At 39.5% G+C, this 17,586-nt stretch overlaps 1 protein-coding gene across 8 annotated transcripts in view; it reads left to right on the top strand.

The window, feature by feature from the left end:
• The window catches only part of CASK (calcium/calmodulin dependent serine protein kinase), a 400,547-nt gene that overhangs the window by 170,799 nt on the left and 212,162 nt on the right, over window positions 1-17,586 (top strand). For all 8 annotated transcript variants that reach the window (XM_054470905.1, XM_054470901.1, XM_063660449.1 and 5 more), the window contains exons 4-5: window positions 3,136-3,213; window positions 9,303-9,375. In XM_054470905.1, coding sequence (XP_054326880.1) covers window positions 3,136-3,213; window positions 9,303-9,375 — 151 coding nt within the window. The remainder of the gene's footprint in view (window positions 1-3,135; window positions 3,214-9,302; window positions 9,376-17,586) is intronic.

Genomic DNA, 17,586 nt, shown 5'->3' with positions numbered 1-17,586 from the left:
TTGTTTTTGTTTTGAGATGGAGTCTCGCTCTGTCAGCTGGAGTGCAGTGGTGCAATCTCAGCTCACTGCAACCTCTGCTTCCCAGGTTCAAGTGATTCTCCTGCCTCAGCCTTCAGAGTAGCTAGGACTACAGGCGCAGGCCACCATGCCTGGCTAATTTTTTTGTATTTTTTTAGTAAGAGACAGGGTTTCGCCATGTTGGCCAGGCTGGTCTCGAACTCCTGGCCTCAAACTATCCGCCCGCCTCGGCCTCCCAAAGCGCTGAGATTACAGGTGTGAGCCACTGCGTCCGACCCTACAGTATTTTAAATGGTAACTTGATGCAAGAATAGGCAAGTCAGTGGAAGAAAGTAGAAACCTAAAAATACCCCCATGTGTGTATGCACATGTGTAGAGATTGTCATTTCAAGTACCAGTATTTCAGATATGACCAGACAAAATGGATTGATCCATGCTGATAATTATAGCACAGGGCAGTAAATAATTTCCAAGTATTTCTCACTGACTGGTTCCCTCCTTAGTCTTTATACCTCTCACCACTTTGCTGCCTCCTCCCCAGGCTCCGTCTTTTCCCTCGTCCCTTCTGGGTCCCTCCTTTTCCTAACCCCTCTCTCATCTAAGTTGAATCGTGCTTACCCTCATATATCACAATTACAAAGGAAAACACCTAAGCAAAACTGATTCCTTCACTATGAGATGTTTTTTAGTCCTCATAGATCAACTAACCAGCTTAAACTACAGCCAGTTTTTTAAATGGCATTTCTTTTCTCCCCACAGGACAAAGAAATTAAAAATATTTACTCTCTGTAGTAATCAAGGAAATGCAAATTAAAGCGATCATGAATGACTTTTTTCCTCTTATCTAATTGGCAAAGATGGAAAAAAAATAATCATTATCCTAGTAGAGCAAGGGACACATTCACACATGGTAGTGGGAGTATAAATTGTTAAACTGTTTCTGGTCTTGTGTATGTATCAAAAGTGTTATTGTAGGCCGGGCGCAGTGGCTCATGCCTGTAATCCCAGCACTTTGGGAGGCCAAGGCGGGCAGATCATGAGGTCAGGAGATCGAGACTATCCTGGCTAACACGGTGAAACCCCGTCTCTACTAAAAAAAAATACAAAAAATTAGCCGGGCGTGGTGGCGGGCGCCTGTAGTCCCAGCTACTCGGGAGGCTGGGGCAGGAGAATAGCGTGAACCCAGGAGGTGGAGCTCACAGTGAGCCGAGATGCACCACTGCACTCCAGCCTGGGCGACAGAGCAAGACTCCGTCTCAAAAAAGAAATGTTATTGTATATACCCCTTGTCCTAGCAACTCAGCTTGTAGGAATTTTACCATACAGATAATCAGAGTTGCTCACCAAGATGCATGATCACGTTCATCCAGGCTTTATTTCTGATGGTGGAAAATGAGTGCTGCCATACTAGGGAGCAGACTAGATCATTGTAGTAATGTTTATAGTAGACTAGGCCACTATAAACATTATTTTGGAGAAGAATCCTATTTGACATTGGAAAATGTTCCTTAGGTGTGAAATGGAAACTTGGTAAAGTTTTTAGAGCCTGTATAAATGTGAAAGTATTTTCATTCATTTATATAAAACCACACCAAGAATCAAATAATAGAATCAACTGTTCATTAGGTGTCTACAGTGTGCTCAGTCTTCTGCTGACTATTAGGTAGGGGTACATTGAAAGTATAAATATATTTTTTCTTGTTCTTTAGGACTTTACACTATCATGGAACTGTTGTAGGGCTTAAAGATGTGCATTTGTTCCTTGCACACCCAGTAGGTATAGCTATAATCAATGGGAAGAGCACAGGACATAGCTAGACAGGGATTTCGATCTTGTCCCTATCACATACTTGTCCACTTACTTAGACAAATTATTTGAAAATGATGCTGACCTCATGGGGTGGTTATAAGTATGAAGGGAGGCATAACAAGGACTGCTTCCTATGATGCCTCATGAATAGGAAGTATGTTAGTTCCTTTACTTTCCCTTCCAGAAGTTTCTATTTCCTCACTATAATATCTGCAGCAGGTATATTGGGAAACTGAACTACTGAATGAAGGAATGAATGAATGAGATACTGGATTTAAAAATATGTTATAAGCCTTAAAGCATTATGAAAATGTTAGCTATTAATATTTGAATAGTTTCATTAATATGTATAATATGGCAAAATTCATGTATACATATATAGGTATATGTGGGGGGAGGGGGAGGTGTTTGTATGTGCTAAATGTTATGGACCATATAGAGTTGTTATAGAATGAAAAGCAAAGGAAGGCATTAATATGGCTGGTAATCATTGAGGGGGCTTCCAGGGAAGGTAGGATTGGAATGAAACCTTGAATTAAGGTAGGTTTTGAAAATGAAAAGCAATATATACAAAAGTAAAAAAGAAAATGGTGTACTCAGGGAGTGATAATAAGACCGTTCTGCCTAGAGAGAAAGATTTTCTTGAAACATCAGTGGACAAGGTAGGTAGAAGAGGCAAGGTGTGGCCAAGACAACAAGAGGCCTTACTTATCTAGTAAGAAATAGAAAGCCACTGTAAGTTCTAAGACAATATCGTGACATTGTGTTACCAACACATCTATGTGTTACAATATGTTTGTAGCGATGAACTTTGGGAATGGCAGTGTAAACAAAAATAAATTTTATTTTATATATAAGTCATTGTTTTTTCCTTCCACAGTATATAGCCTGAATTTTCCATTTAGTGGTAATAACAATAGCAAGATTTTTTTTAAATCCTTTTATGCTACATAACTGAATGTTTTTGGAATTTGACTTAAAAATATGCACACAACCCTAGCATTGCTGTTTTCTGATGCTTCTTTTTGTGAAAACCTAAAGAAAAATTAGTCAATTTTATATACTCATGTTATTTGATATTACTGTTAGCCTACTCTTCCTGTTTCTTTCCCTGCAGATTTTCAATGTGAAGATGACTGTCATGCCCTTTATAATTTATGTCTATATTTCATTGAAAGAAAGGAGATTTACATAACATAATCCTTAGCAGTAAATCAACTAATAACTTAGTTACAATGTATTCACTTTCAGTGTTGTCTTTCTGGAATTTCCTCTTTTCTTATGTTCTTTTTCACATTTTTTTACAGTATGGATGGAGCAGATCTGTGTTTTGAAATCGTAAAGCGAGCTGACGCTGGTTTTGTGTACAGTGAAGCTGTAGCCAGGTATGTAGTGTATATCTAATCACCAGAGGTCAAGTTGAAAATAAAAAAGAAAATGACAAAGACATCACATGACAAACTGATAAAGAGCATGCTGCTGCTCTTTGCTACAAGGAACATCTCTGTTTTAGTATGTGTTAGTAGAACCGATAGTCACTGGAAATGCAAAATACCGAACAATGAGTTTATCTATTAACATGGGTTTATAGGGGCCAGGTGCGGTGGCTCACGCCTGTAATCCCAGCACTTTGGGAGGCCAAGGCAGACAGATCACAAGGTCAAGAGATCGAGATCATCCTGGCCAACATGGTGAAACCCCTTCTCTACTAAAAATACAAAAATTAGCTGGGCGTGGTGGCATGCGCCTGTAGTCCCAGCTACTCGGGAGGCTGACGCAGGAGAATCGCTTGAACCCAGGAGGTGGAGGTTGCAGTGAGCCGAGATCGCGCCACTGCACTCCAGCCTGGCGACAGAGTGGAGGTTGCAGTGAGCCGAGATTGTGCCATTGCACTCCAGCTTGGGCAACAAGAGCGAAACTCAGTCTCAAAAAAATAAATAAATAAAATGAAAACATGGGTTTATAATACAGGCTTACATTTTCAGTACTGCTGTCTTTCCCATTTCTGATGATTTTTGTACAAGAAGCGGGAATCTAATAGCTCAGGAACCATGTAGAATTCTACTTGGGTTTTTTTATTTTTGTTTTGGCAAATCTGCCTCATTAGTTCTTCATTTTGCCTTTTAGTGATATCAAATTATCTCACAATAATTAAGGAAAAGTAAAGAACAGTAAAAGGAAGAGAAATAAAAGCACCATTTTTAAAAATATATTTGCTTCAGGCCAGTGTGAGACCTACCAATCAAATGGCAGCTGTTGTTCTAAGTGGAGAAGTTGTTTGTAAAGACCTAATGACTCAAAATAAGAAGGAAATATGGGCCGGGCGCGGTGGCTCACGCCTGTAATCCCAGCACTCTGGGAGGCCGAGGCGGGTAGATCACGAGGTCAGGAGATCAAGACCATCCTGGCTAACACAGTGAAACCCCGTCTCTACTAAAAATACAAAAATTAGCCGGGCATGGTGGCGGGCGCCTGTAGTCCCAGCTACTCGGGAGGCTGAGGCAGGAGAATGGCATGAACCCGGGAGGCGGAGCTTGCAGTGAGCCGAGATTGCGCCATTGCACTCCAGCCTGGGCGACAGAGCAAGACTCCATCTCAAAAAAAAAAAAAAAAAAAGAAGTAAATATGAAAAATCACAGGAGCCATGCATGTGCTGGGCCACTTGCTTATACATTTAGAGCAACACAGCTTTCTGTTTTGGTTACATTCAATCATATCATAATTACCCACTCCTGTAGGTTGCCTTTTTAATACATGGAATATAGCATCCCTCCTTAGTCACCAGCCATAATATGTTGAAGAGTTCGAACTCACAAACATATTAAGTTTTTTTTGGGGGGGGGGGGTGCGGCGGGGGACGGAGTCTCACTCTGTCGCCCAGGCTGGAGTGCAGTGGCACGATCTCAGCTTACTGCAACCTCTGCCTCCCGGGTTCAAGTGATTCTCCTGCCTCAGCCTCCCAAGTAGCTGGGATTACAGGATGCGCCACCATGCCCGGCTAATTTTTGTATTTCTTTTAATAGAGATGGGGTTTCACCATGTTGGCCAGGCTGATCTTGAACTCCTGACCTCAAGTGATCTGCATGCCTCAACCTCCCAAAGTGCTTGGATTGTAGGCATGAACTATCATTCCTAGCCTAGGATTTATGAAAGCTTTCTATCATTTGAAAAACAGTTATATTAAATGATTTCCTCTGTCTTACCATTTCTTTTATAATTATAGCATCTTAGACAAACATAGCTGGAAACAACTTGGAGACCACCTTAATACAGCTTTGAGCTCAGCTTGACTTGAATGTCTTCAAACTCATTGCCCTGACTCCTTCTGGCTGAAGAGCAAGGGACCTAGTCTCAGGGATGGAGCAGCCATGGCTATAGCACAAAATAAAGAATATGCTCAATGTGTGGTCGCTGTGTTTTTGTACTGCTGGGGCTAGGGCGAAGGAGCAAATGAAAGTTTATGTGTGTTCTTTAGGCTTCTGATCTATACGTGGTAGAACTAAAGCTAAATATTCTCTTTTCTTTTGTGCCATGTTCTCTAAAGCACATTCCAGGGTTTTTTTAAATCCCATCTTCTATTATTTTGAGTTATTACAATTTTAAATTTTTATTCTTTCTTGTCCCTCAAAATTTTAAAGCATTCTTTCATACCAAAAATAGTCAATACTAGTGAAACTCAATGGAAGAAGGGGATTTTTTCCTTCTTGAACCACAATAACACTGGGATACCTGGCAGGTATGCTGACAGGATTGATGTGAAACCAGTACCACTTTTACTCTGGTCCCCAGTCATCTTTATTGCTTTTCCTTAACTTCAAGCCTATCTCTGCCACTGGGCTACGTGTCAGGATGGGCAGGATGGTAGTGTGAAGAGATGATGTCATACAATGACATGACTTGTGGGCTCTCCTAATCTTGAGATTTATAGAAAAGGTAGATGTTTATACACATCAAAATGAAAGCCTATTGATTTTTAAAGCCACCTGTATAAGCTGTTAAAATGGTGAAAGGAACTTTCCAGAGTGGACCAGAAAAGAGTAGCATTGGGACCAGTAGATGACATTGCAAAGTGAGAGGTTTGGAGGCAGTTTATTAAAGGTTCTTCCTCTGAACAATAAAAAAAGTAGGCGGGGACTCAGAAAGTATTATTATGTGTGTTTGCTATTGCAGAGGATCAATGACCATGCTACAAGGGCTTGTAGATTCTTCCGTTGGTTTAATGACAGACGACTTCTAATTTTTCTTCGTCCTCTCTGATTCTGTGATTTATTGTTAGGAAATTCAGCTTGTATCAGTATTCTAGTGAGACTGACTGCAAGAAGACTCTGAGACACCAAGTGATCAAATTGATAATGTTGTTTTTCTCCAACTGGCTGAGCTTCAAGAGGAGCAGCAAAGCATGGCATAAAATAAAACTGTGTTCAGTCCTTAGTGCAACCCAATTAGTTATTACCTCCATCCTTTCAGGGGTGATGAGTTGTGGAGTGAGCTAACACACAAGATCAGATTATCAAATCAAACTCTCAGAGATCTTCTTAACTAGTACCAAGCTTTACTAAATAATCTCAAGGATACAGGCAGTCAGAAGGCTCAAGTGAAGCAGAGAAGGGAAGGGCAGCCCCCCACGTCACTTCTTACTGCCTCAGAAATGCACCTCTGGCCCAGAATAGATGAGGTTTATACTGGGGTTTGTGGGTTTCCACACACAAAGGGGAGCATTGCAAATATCTTCATTTTACACCCCAGAGATTTGGATAGCTCCATGACATTCTCCAGGAAGCCATCTGTGCCTCAGAGATCCCGTGTTCTACTTACCATAGTAATCCTTAGCCAGAGATATCCTGTTAATGGCATTTCAGAGATAAGGTCTCTTCTGCCTAGCGAATAGCATTAGGCTTTTCACCTGCATTGACAAGAATAGCAGACTGAATCACCTCTCTTCTACCATGCTGCACCCCTGAAATGCCTCCTTCCAAAGGCAGTAAATGCATTGCTGGCCAGTTCTTTCCTTCCATGGAGTTATTATCTTGCTGATCCTTAGGAAAGATAAAGATAAACAAATATATTGCTGAGTTTCTCTGAAAGCACAGGTCCCTATGATGCTTCATGAAGTAAAGTTTTTTGATTAAAAGTTTAGTCAGCAACTTCCTAGAACATGTGGGCAGATTTTAGTTCTTGTTTTATTCTGCTTGCACACTTTGACGTGCATTGCCTCACAGGATCATGACTGGGAGGGTGGAGAAAGATAGTTCAGTTCTGTTATAACTTGGGGAGAAAAACAGTTCTACTGTCTCCACACACACTGCAAAGATTCTGCTGTGTACATACGTTTGGGTCAAATAATTGAGTGTTCTCATATGCAAATGAAAAAAGCCTCATTCATTGAGTTTGGTTTTGTGTTATGAGACTTTGAGATAGGAATTTTCTTTAGGTTAAAGATAATTTAGGTGGCTGTCTCAGTGCTTTGTATCCAAAATAGTTCATTCTGTAGGTACAAGCTATGTCCACTTTAACTAATTTAAATTTACCCAGTATTTCCATGTTGACATCTAGATGGACAAATAAGCTGTTCCTAAATCTTTGATTGAACTTAACAATAATAATATTGTAATAATAATGTCTTAACCTTTGTAGCATGGTTTAGAGTTTACAAAGCACTTGGACAGGTATAGTCTCTTAGCCATTTCAAGGGGTTACAGATCCTCCAAAGCCTGATTTGAACCAGTAATGGGCCACAACACCAAGTTAACCCCTCATTTAAACAAAACTTATGGCCAGGCGTGGTGGCTCATGCCTGTAATCCCAGCACTTTGGGAGGCTGAGGCAGGCTGATCACTTGAGGTCAGGAGTTTGAGACCATCCTGGCCAACATGGTGAAACCCTGTCTCTACTCAAAATACAAAAACTAGCCAGGCATGGTGGCGCATGTCTGTAATCCCAGCTAATTGGGAGGCTGAGGCGGGAAAATCGCTTGAACCCAGGAGGCAGAGGTTGCAGTGAGCCGAGATCCCACTATTGCACTCCAGCCTAGGAGACAAGAGGGAAACTCCATCTCAAAAAATAAAAATAAAAAATAAACAAAACTTAATTACAGGCTACAATGGCCCAAGCAAAGAGTATATGAGCACAACCCCTTATATGTGCATTTGCAAAGTAAGATAAACTAAAACATCAGAGCTAATGATTACATGAGCCTAGCTCTCTGGCTTAAAGCCCCGTTGTAAGGAGCCTGTGATTAGTACAGGAACAAGGCTTGGGTTTGTTTTTGTTTTTGTTTTTTTCTCCTACCTTTCATTTTTAAAATGGAACCCTTCCAATTAATTGTAATACATGAAATAATGCATATGCTAACTAGAGGAATATTCCTGTGAGCTTGATTAAATGGTATCATGCCAAAGAGGGAACTTGATGGAAATGTCTTTTAATTGTAAAGCCAGGATAGGGATTTTTTTTTTTGTCCTGAGTCACATACACGTGTTCAAGGTCACTTGTATCAGAAATATAAGATCTGGAAACAAAACAAAATTCTATAAATATTATAAAATGAACAGTGTTAAGTCTATTGCATTTCTGTCATGCTGGTTGGGAAGGAAAAGGGAAAAAATGAGAAAAGAAGGGGGATAGGAAGAAAAGAGAAAGACAAATGTGGAGGGAATAAAATACAGAAAATAAAACAGATACTCAGAGAAAGAGTAATAGGGCAATTATAGAAGAACTTTAGAAATAGGAGAAGGAGGTTCTAAAGTGGTACTGAATCAATTACTCTTGTCACACATGGTTGCTAGTTAACCCCATTACCATTTTTTAATTCCTGTTCTTTAAAATGCTGATTTCTTCTTTGTTCTTCACCTGTGCTCCATGAGGGCTCCTCAGCTGGCCATGTAAGGAGTCAGGCTTTCTAGGACATGTGTCTAGAATTAACTCCACTTTGTTCAAGGGAGCCCCAACTAAAACTTGATTTTGTTACAAAAAGAAATTGTCCAGTAAGGGCGGTTCTTCCCTCATTTGTCCTCACAGCTAAATAGAAGTAAGATGGAGAGCATCTTATTATTTGCTGGCAGATCAAAGGCTCCCACCGCTTGAGTCTGAATCCTTGGGGCAGCCCTGAGCACTGTTTACATAACAGCAGTCCAGTTTAAGTAGAATTACCTGAGTATTGGTGAAAAAAATTGTCATGTTTTAAGCTTGAATTTTTAGTTTGCAAAGCAAATTTACTTATGAACTGTGTGTAATTCTTTTGACTTAGATAGCTTAGAAAATATAGAGCATACTATTTCTTCATGAAGCCCATAAACTTTTGAATCTGCCAACATTTTCATTATTAAGCTTCACTTTACACCAGTCTTGTCTGCTCAAATAAAATGTGTCCATGGACAGCTAATATGAGAGTGGGAGTTATAAACTAGGAGCACTGTATATTAAGTTTTAAAATAAAAATTGTTTACAGTTTTTAGATTTCTTTTGTTTTTTACAGCCATTATATGAGACAGATACTGGAAGCTCTACGCTACTGCCATGATAATAACATAATTCACAGGGATGTGAAGGTAAGTCATTTGTTATCACTAACTTTAATGTTTGTGAAGAAATACTGATATAACAATGATAATCAAGAATTCTTCTTTAATATTGTCATAAAGAACATCTTAATTTTACTTCTAAGTAAAAATGTGTTTAACTGCTTTGTATTTGGGAAGTCATTGTACTAATTCTTACTAGGAACACTATAATTTCAATTTATTTATTTTTACTAAAGTGTTCATGCAGTCTAAAATTGTATTATTTCTCTTTTGCCATTGTGTGTGAGAGAGAAGTGAAAAATCCAATAAATAGGAAAAACCAAACAATATCCTATACTGAGTTAATTGGGGGGAAAATTAGAATTTGGTTTATATAGTAAAAGTTAATCATAACATATTTTCATAATATTGCAATGCAGAATAGTCAGCATTGTATTTTTTTGCAGATAGTTTTTAAATATAGTATGAAATCATAATTATACATGTAATATGATTTTATGCTTGGAATACCAGTATTATCATTATTCAGTCTTTCTGCCTATTTCATCCCAGTGTCGGGTTAATGAGAACTCTCAGTTCCTGGTTCTTTAACGGTGTCAAGCCAAACATAGAAGGAGGCAAGAAATGAGACCAGTAGGCCTTCCTCCTGATCCTTAGCTTTTCCCAAGGCCCAGAATCACTAGGGAGCCCCTGAGGTTTCTTTGACCCTGGGCTACACTTTTAAGCTCTGATATTTTGTCACTGGCCTTTCTCTAACCTCCAGCATGCACAGATATAGTGTTCCTTCCCTCAAGATGTATTATTAAAGGCCTGGTTTCTTCGATGTATTTAATACTTTAAATGATTAAGAAAATTAAGTAGAGTTTAATTAAAGTGTCTATAATGTTTGGGAAATTTTCACAGAAATCCTTGTAGTTAAAAGCTGAGGGAAAACATAAGCAATTCCAAAACCATCTAGTAAAATATTTTAATAGCAAATGAAAATCACTGGAGAAATATACAAAATACACATTAGTGTAAATTAGTTGTAAGATATCTCACTCATCCTTTTCAGATGTGTTAAGAAAATGATATTGTTATTATCAGAACTCAACACCGAGCATCTCAATGGGTCCACCTTTATGAAAAAGTATTCTGGCCAAGCCCGGTGACTTATGCCTATAATCCCAGCACTTTGGGAGGCCAAGGCGGGTGGATCACCTGAGGTCAGGAGTTCAAGACCAGCCTGGCCAACATGGTGAAACCCCATCTCTACTAAAAATACAAAAATTAGCCGGGCACATGCCTGTAGTCCCAGCTCCTTGGGAGGCTGAGGCAGGAGAATCGCTTGAACCCAGAAGGCACAGGTTGCAGTGAGCCGAGATTGTGCCACTGCACTCCATCCTGGGTGACGGAGCGAGACTCCGTCTCAAAAAAAAAAAAAAGTATTCTTCAGTTATCCAAAGAGAAATAAAAGTGTGGAAAGGTAAAAGGCGGGAAATTGTCAACTGTAGTAGCTTGCTGTACAGTTATTTTGCATTAATTAATGTAAGAAAGTTCATATGTAGAGAGTAAAATATATCTCTTTGTATATATTCTAAACTGTATACAAGAAAAAAATGATAATTTAAAAACCTAAAATGTGTTCATGTAATAGCATTATGTTAAGAACTGTTTTGCTCGAGGCAATTTTATTTTGAATGAATTATTCTCGAAAGATAATTATATCAACATCATATAATAAACAATGATTGACAATATATTCTACTGTAATACTTTCAATAATATAGTCAGCTTTTGATTAACTGGTATTTGATGTGACAACCTAAACCTAATTAATATCCAAAAGTAGATAATTTGACCTCACCTTTTAATTTACCTTCTGATTTATTTATTTAACAAATATTTGAGTGCCTACTTTATACAGATTACTGTGCTTGGAGCCCTAAAAGTATTATGATCTCAGTAGGGAGATAAGGCTCGGTATCTCTTACCTACTGCAGCAGATCAACACATGCCAAAACATAGTGACTTCAATCAATAACTGCTGCTTACTTGCTCACAATTCTGCAGTTTGGGCAGAGCTTGATAGGGACTGCTCAATTCTGTTTCACAGGATGTTGGTGACATAGCGTGGCTAGTTTCCACATAGGCTTCACTCATTTTTCTGGCATCTCAACTGAAGTGACTAGAACAGCTGGGAGCTGGCTGGGCGCTCTTTGCGGTCTCTCATTCAAAACGTCTCTCTCTCTCCACGTGGCCCTATCTCCAGCAAGACAGTGTCTTAGGGCTCCAAAAGAGCAAAAATGGAAGGTGCTAGGCCTCCTGAAGCAAACTGACACTGTGTCACATCTTATGCATTTCATTAATTGAAACATACTTCACAAAAAGGTCACAAGGCTAGTCTGAGCTCAAGGGGAAGAAACATAGATTCATGTTTTGATTGATGGAGTGCCAGATATATACAAGGATGGGAGAATTTGTTGGTGGCCACCTTTAGACAGACAAATAATTATTGTGCAAGGTAGAAGGTGATAAGTATCATTAAAAGATGAGGTCAGAGAAATTTCCTGGGGGAGGTCACATTGGAGCTTGTTCTTGAATCATGGGGTAGTTATATGGAGACAAAAAGACATTTCAGGCAGAAGGAACAGTTTGTGCAAAGGCCCAAAAGTAGTCTTACGTTGGAGTATATTAGATTAGTTTATTATTTCTAAAGTACATGCTAAATAATTTAGAGGAAGCACGTAGAAACATGCCAAGGAATGAAAAAGAAGTAATTCTCAAACTGCAAATTAGTAAGAAGAAACCACCCCAAAAATTGCCATTGTTCAGTCAGGAGACACACTCAACACAGAACACATGTTAATGTTGATATTCTCTTTTTGTTTGTTTTTTTTTGTTTTTTGTTTTTTTTGAGACAGGGTCTCGCCCTGTCACCCAGGCTGGAGTGCAGTGGCGCAATCTCGGCTCACTGCAACCTCTGCCTCCTGGGCTCAAGCAATTCTCATGCCTCAGCCTCCAGAGTAGCTGGGACTATAGGCGTGTGCCACCACACCTGGCTAAATTTTTTTTGTATTTTTTTGTAGAGACGCGGTTTCACCCTGTTGCCCAGGCTGCTCTTGAACTCCTGGGCTTAAGCAGTTTTCTTACCTCAGCCTCCCAAAGTGCTGGGATTACAGGCGTGAGCCACCGTGCCCGGTGTTGATATTCTTTATATTTCAGAAGCTGAAATCCACACATTTTTACATGGGTGAATAGAATACTCACATTTAGTTAACTGAAAATTTTTAATGTTGGTGTATTTTTCTTAAGACATTCATCCAAAAGATATTTATTGAGTGCCTACTGTGTGGCAGGCACTGTCCTAGGAACCGGAGCTACATCAATGAAGAAAACAGACAAAAATCACTGCCCTCATGGAGCTGACATTCTAGTTCAGGGAGGCAATACTCAGTAAACAAATGAACTACATAGTAGGCTAGAATGTGAAAAGTATCACAGAAAAAACTAGAGTGGTCAGAAGGTTAGGGAGTGTCCAGAGAAGGGCTTGCTTTTGTAAATACGGTGGTCAAAGCAGGCCACATTGAGATGATGATATCAGAGCAAGGACTTGGAAGAGAGGAAGTGGGCTAATACGACAGCTGAGGGAAGAGCATTTTAGGTAAAAGAACAGCCAGTGCAAAGACCGAAAGACAGGAACACAAGTAGCCTGCTTGAGGAACAGCAAGGAGGCCGGTACGGCTGAGGCAAAATGTGCAAAGAGGAGAGTAAAAAGGAGACAGGAGATGATCCTGCCTGGCTCAGACCAGAGTAGTAGCAGTGGAGGTAGTAAAAAAATAAAAAGTTAGTTAGATTCCTGATATATTTTGAAGATTATGCCAATAGGATTTCCTAATACAACTTTGGTAACCTAGGCAAAACTTAGTTTTATTCAAGACCCTGTTACAGGGGTATTTCAACATAGTGGTCATTGTAAAACTTCAAGAACAATACATTTCACGTGCTAATAATGTAAATTTTCACTTGGTTTGATTTGTTAATATTTTTGCCAATAAAGCAACCTATGAGCTTTTCTTTCCATTCAGATATATATTCAGTGACTTATCTGTATGTAGATTTGGTTTATGTGTAGATTTTTGTTTCTGCAGTTAAAGTTTTTGTCTAAGTTTTCTTTCCTTATATTTAATAAAGAAAATAGAAGAGCATTGCAATATTTTATTTCTCTAAGAAAAATTTATTTTATCATCTGTTTCATCTAGCCAAGAATATTCTCATTCTCTCTCTCTCTCTGTCATAATTCTTGGCATATGATCCAAAAGCATTGCATTTCCCAAGGATCCTGTTATTATATTTATTAATACTTTTTTCTTTACTTTTTTACAAAAGGCATTTCCTTTTGTAATCATTGTAACTGAGTCTTAAAAGGATTATTTGGTTAGATTTGAATATATGGTACCATGTAATCTATTTTTGGGAACTGCTTGCTCTGGAGAAGCAGTTTCACATAAAACTGCATAAAAAGCAATAATATAATCCTTTGAAATTCAAGAGATGTGTGAACATAGTACTGGGCCTCCCCACAGCCACACTTAGTGACATATCAGGCTATATTCTTTGCTGTGGGAGGCTGTCCTGGGAATTGTAGGATGCTGCTAAGCATCCTTCACCCACTAGATGCCAGTAGCATCTCCCCCTAGTTGTGACAACCAAAAATGTCTCCAAACATTGCTAAATGTCCCCTGGGGCACAAAAATTTGTCCCTGGTTAAGGCCCACTGTCATAATAGACTGTTATAATTCTCAAGATTTGCCTCCCTACAGGTATTAATTAAGGCATGCATATAAATTTCTATTTTTTTCTGTCATCTTCTTCCCTTTAATTCTACTTTTTCTTGTGAAAGAATGTGAAAACTTTCATTATGTTTCTGGTATTTTTTTTTTCTTCCTCTCACCCCTAAATTAAAAGTACTTTAGAAAGAAATAGCACAGTTGTCAAGGTAAATGCAACTCCTGGCTCTTTGCCTTCTTTTATGGGCGCTACTAAGCACTGAGAGTTTGTGGAATTTTCTCCTCTCTCCTAACTCTTGCAGGCAGCCTTACATCATGAGGGTGTGGGGAGACTTCGTTTTAGACCTTTCTGTCACTCTGACCTACTCATGTATAATTCTAATAACTGAAGTTGAAGTGAAACAGTTTCTCTGAGAATGCAAATTGCTACACACAATCACTTTCTATTCTGAATGGTGCCTGTGCCCAGAAAGTCTGGGTGCTGTTTTTAGTTCTCAGAACTGTGCAAACCCCAGTCACACACACACTCAGCCAGAGGCCAGAGTGTTTCTGAGTGTGCTTCCTTTAAATGGTTTTCCTTGCTAACCTGTGTGAACACGCCTGGCTGCTTTTTGGTTCCCTTCTGGTCTCAGTTCTCCTTTTACCTATTTAAGGCCAGGCTTTATGATAAATTTGTGTTTATCATATAACACTGGTTGGCATGACATTGTGGATTTCTTAAAGCATTCCATAGTCTCTTGTTCTCCGTTACTGATGTTTCTTTTACACCTGATACCACAACTCCCCAAAGTTTATCATGTTGTATAGAGAAATTTAAATTCTCATAAAACAAAAACGTATTCATTCATTATTTATTTTTTTTTAATTTATTTTTTTTTGAGACAGAGTCTCACTCTGTTGCCCAGGCTGGAGTGCAGTGGCGCCATCTCAGCTCACTGCAAGCTCCACCTCCCAGGTCCACGCCATTCTCCTGCCTCAGCCTCCCGAGTAGCTGGGACTACAGGTGCCCACCACCACACCTGGCTAATTTTTTGTATTTTTAGTAGAGACGGCGTTTCACTGTGTTAGCCAGGATGGTTTCGATCTCCTGACCTCATGATCTGCCCGCCTCAGCCTCCCAAAGTGCTGGGATTACAGGCGTGAGCCACCGTGCCCAGCCACTATTCTTTATTATTATATTAACATTGGTTAATCTTCTGCATTTCTTTTGTAAGATTTTTTAACATAATGTGCACATTCAGTTTTAATGTGGCATTTTAATAATTGTACTTAGGAAGATCTCATGGATTACATGATTATTATAAATTTATCTTGTGTTTCTAACTGCTATACTTCTCTTTGCCCAGCCTACTCCTACAAAAAAAAGAAGTCAACTCCTTGGTTTTAAGTTTTTCAGCCTGAGCAACATAGTAAGACCCTATCTCTCTCTCTCTCTTTTTTTTTTTTTTTTTTTTTTTTTTGAGACGGAATCTCACTCTGTTGCCCAGGTTGGAGTGTAGTGGCACGGTCTCAGCTCACTGCAACCTCCACCTCCTGCATTCAAGCAGTTCTCCTGCCTCAGCCTCCTGAGTAGCTGAGATTACAGGCGCCTGCCACTACGCTCGGCTAATTTTTTATATATTTTTTTTTAGTAGAGACAGGGTTTCACCATGTTGGCCAGGCTGATCTCGAACTCCTGACCTCGTGAGCCACCACGCCTGGCCAGTAAGACCCTATCTCTATCAAAAAATAAAAATTAACCAAGTGTGCTGGCACATACCTGTGGTCCTAGCTACTCGGGAGGCTGAAGCAGGAGGATTGCTTGAGCCCAGGAGGTTGAAGCTGTAATGAGCTGTGATTTTATCACTGCACTCCAGCCTGGGCAACAGAGTGAGACTCCATCTCAAAAAAAAAAATTTTTTTTTGCTTATTAGAAGTGAATCCTTTTACTGTTCCTCTCCTTCTGAGCCAGGAGTAGCGTGTATGATATAGCCAGAGGTTTTTCTGTCAGGTGCAACTATAGCTGTAGTAACTCTTCCCAGTGTTATCAATTCCATTTGAGTGTAGGGGCCATCAGAGGAAGGTTTGTGGCATTAGGCTGCTGGATTGAAATGCTTATGTTTAGCAGATTACCAGTGTTCCCTCTGTTCTCCCTTTGTGGTTTGCCAGCAGGATTTCCTTTCACCTTGTCTTCCCAGATTTGCCCGTAACTCCCACCCTGACAGAGCACAAGGCCAGTGATAGGCCTAGAGTCCTCAGCAAATTGAACAGAATGGGCCATCTTCCTCTTCTATCCAGGGAGTAGAAACTTACTTACCTGTTAAGTTGTTTATCCTAAATTTTGTTTGTCTAGTCTTAATGGTTTGTGTTCCTGATTATAGTTTGAAAGCTGCCTTAATGAGAGTATGTGTATGCCTGTTTTCTACAGTTTAAGATAAAATCTTGTTGGCCTTTGAGTCAAAATTTGAGATTTCTGAAACCCCAAATTTGTGTTTGACTGTAACTCACACAGACACATTAAAAACACTGTTTTTTTGAAATCCAAACTTTAAAATAGGGTAAGTTTTGAAGATGATTTTAAAACCAGACACAGTGGCTTGCACCTATAATCTCAGCACTTTGGGAGGCTGAAGCGGGAGGATCACTTGAGCCCAGGAGTTCAAGACCAGCCTGGGCAACATAGCAAGAGCACATCTCTACAAAAAAAAAATACAAAAATTAGCCAGGCATGGTGGCACACACCTGTAGTCCTAGCTACTCAGGAGGCTGAGGTGGTGAGATCACCTGAGCCCAAGACTTTGAAGCTGCAGTGAGCTATGATCACCACTGTACTCCAGCCTGGACGACAGAGACAGACCCTGTCTCCAAAAACAGAAGTGATATTTTAAATAAAATATGTACTATGCCATTAAATAGCCAGTTCTTCAATTACATAAAAAATTCAACATGATTTAAAATCAACTGTTTAGGAAAGCATCTATGGTGTAAAGATATCCATGATGATAATGAGCTGAGTATATAGTTCATTCTTCAGTATAGGAAATTAAAATGTGAGTTTATCAGAATGAGTAACTTAAAGAGAAATTGCATATCTCTTTTCCTGCCTTTTTAAATGTAAGAATCTCTAGAAATATTTTTTGTTTAAAGTAGTGGTAGAGCTGTAAAGTGATTGTTTTTTAAATAATTATTTTTAGAAGTTACATTTTTTGGGTTTTTTGTTTTTGTTTTTGAGACAGGGTCTCGCTTTATCATCCAGGCAGGAATGCAGTGGCGCAATCATGGCTCACTTCAGCCTCAACCTCCTGGGCTCAACAGATCCTCCCACCTCAGCCTCCCAAGTAGCTAGGACTAGAGACATGTGCCACCATGTCCAGCTAATTTTTGTACTTTTTGTAGAGACGTGGTCTCACTATGTTGATCAGGCTGGTCTCGAACTCCTGGGCTCAAGTGATCCCCCCACCTCAGCCCCCTGAAGTGCTGGGATTACAGA

This window comes from Pongo pygmaeus, chromosome X, assembly GCF_028885625.2.
Source record: "Pongo pygmaeus isolate AG05252 chromosome X, NHGRI_mPonPyg2-v2.0_pri, whole genome shotgun sequence".
Lineage (NCBI taxonomy): Eukaryota > Metazoa > Chordata > Mammalia > Primates > Hominidae > Pongo > Pongo pygmaeus.
Note: the sequence above shows the minus strand (reverse complement) of the source record. Positions and strands in the feature narration are given on the sequence as shown.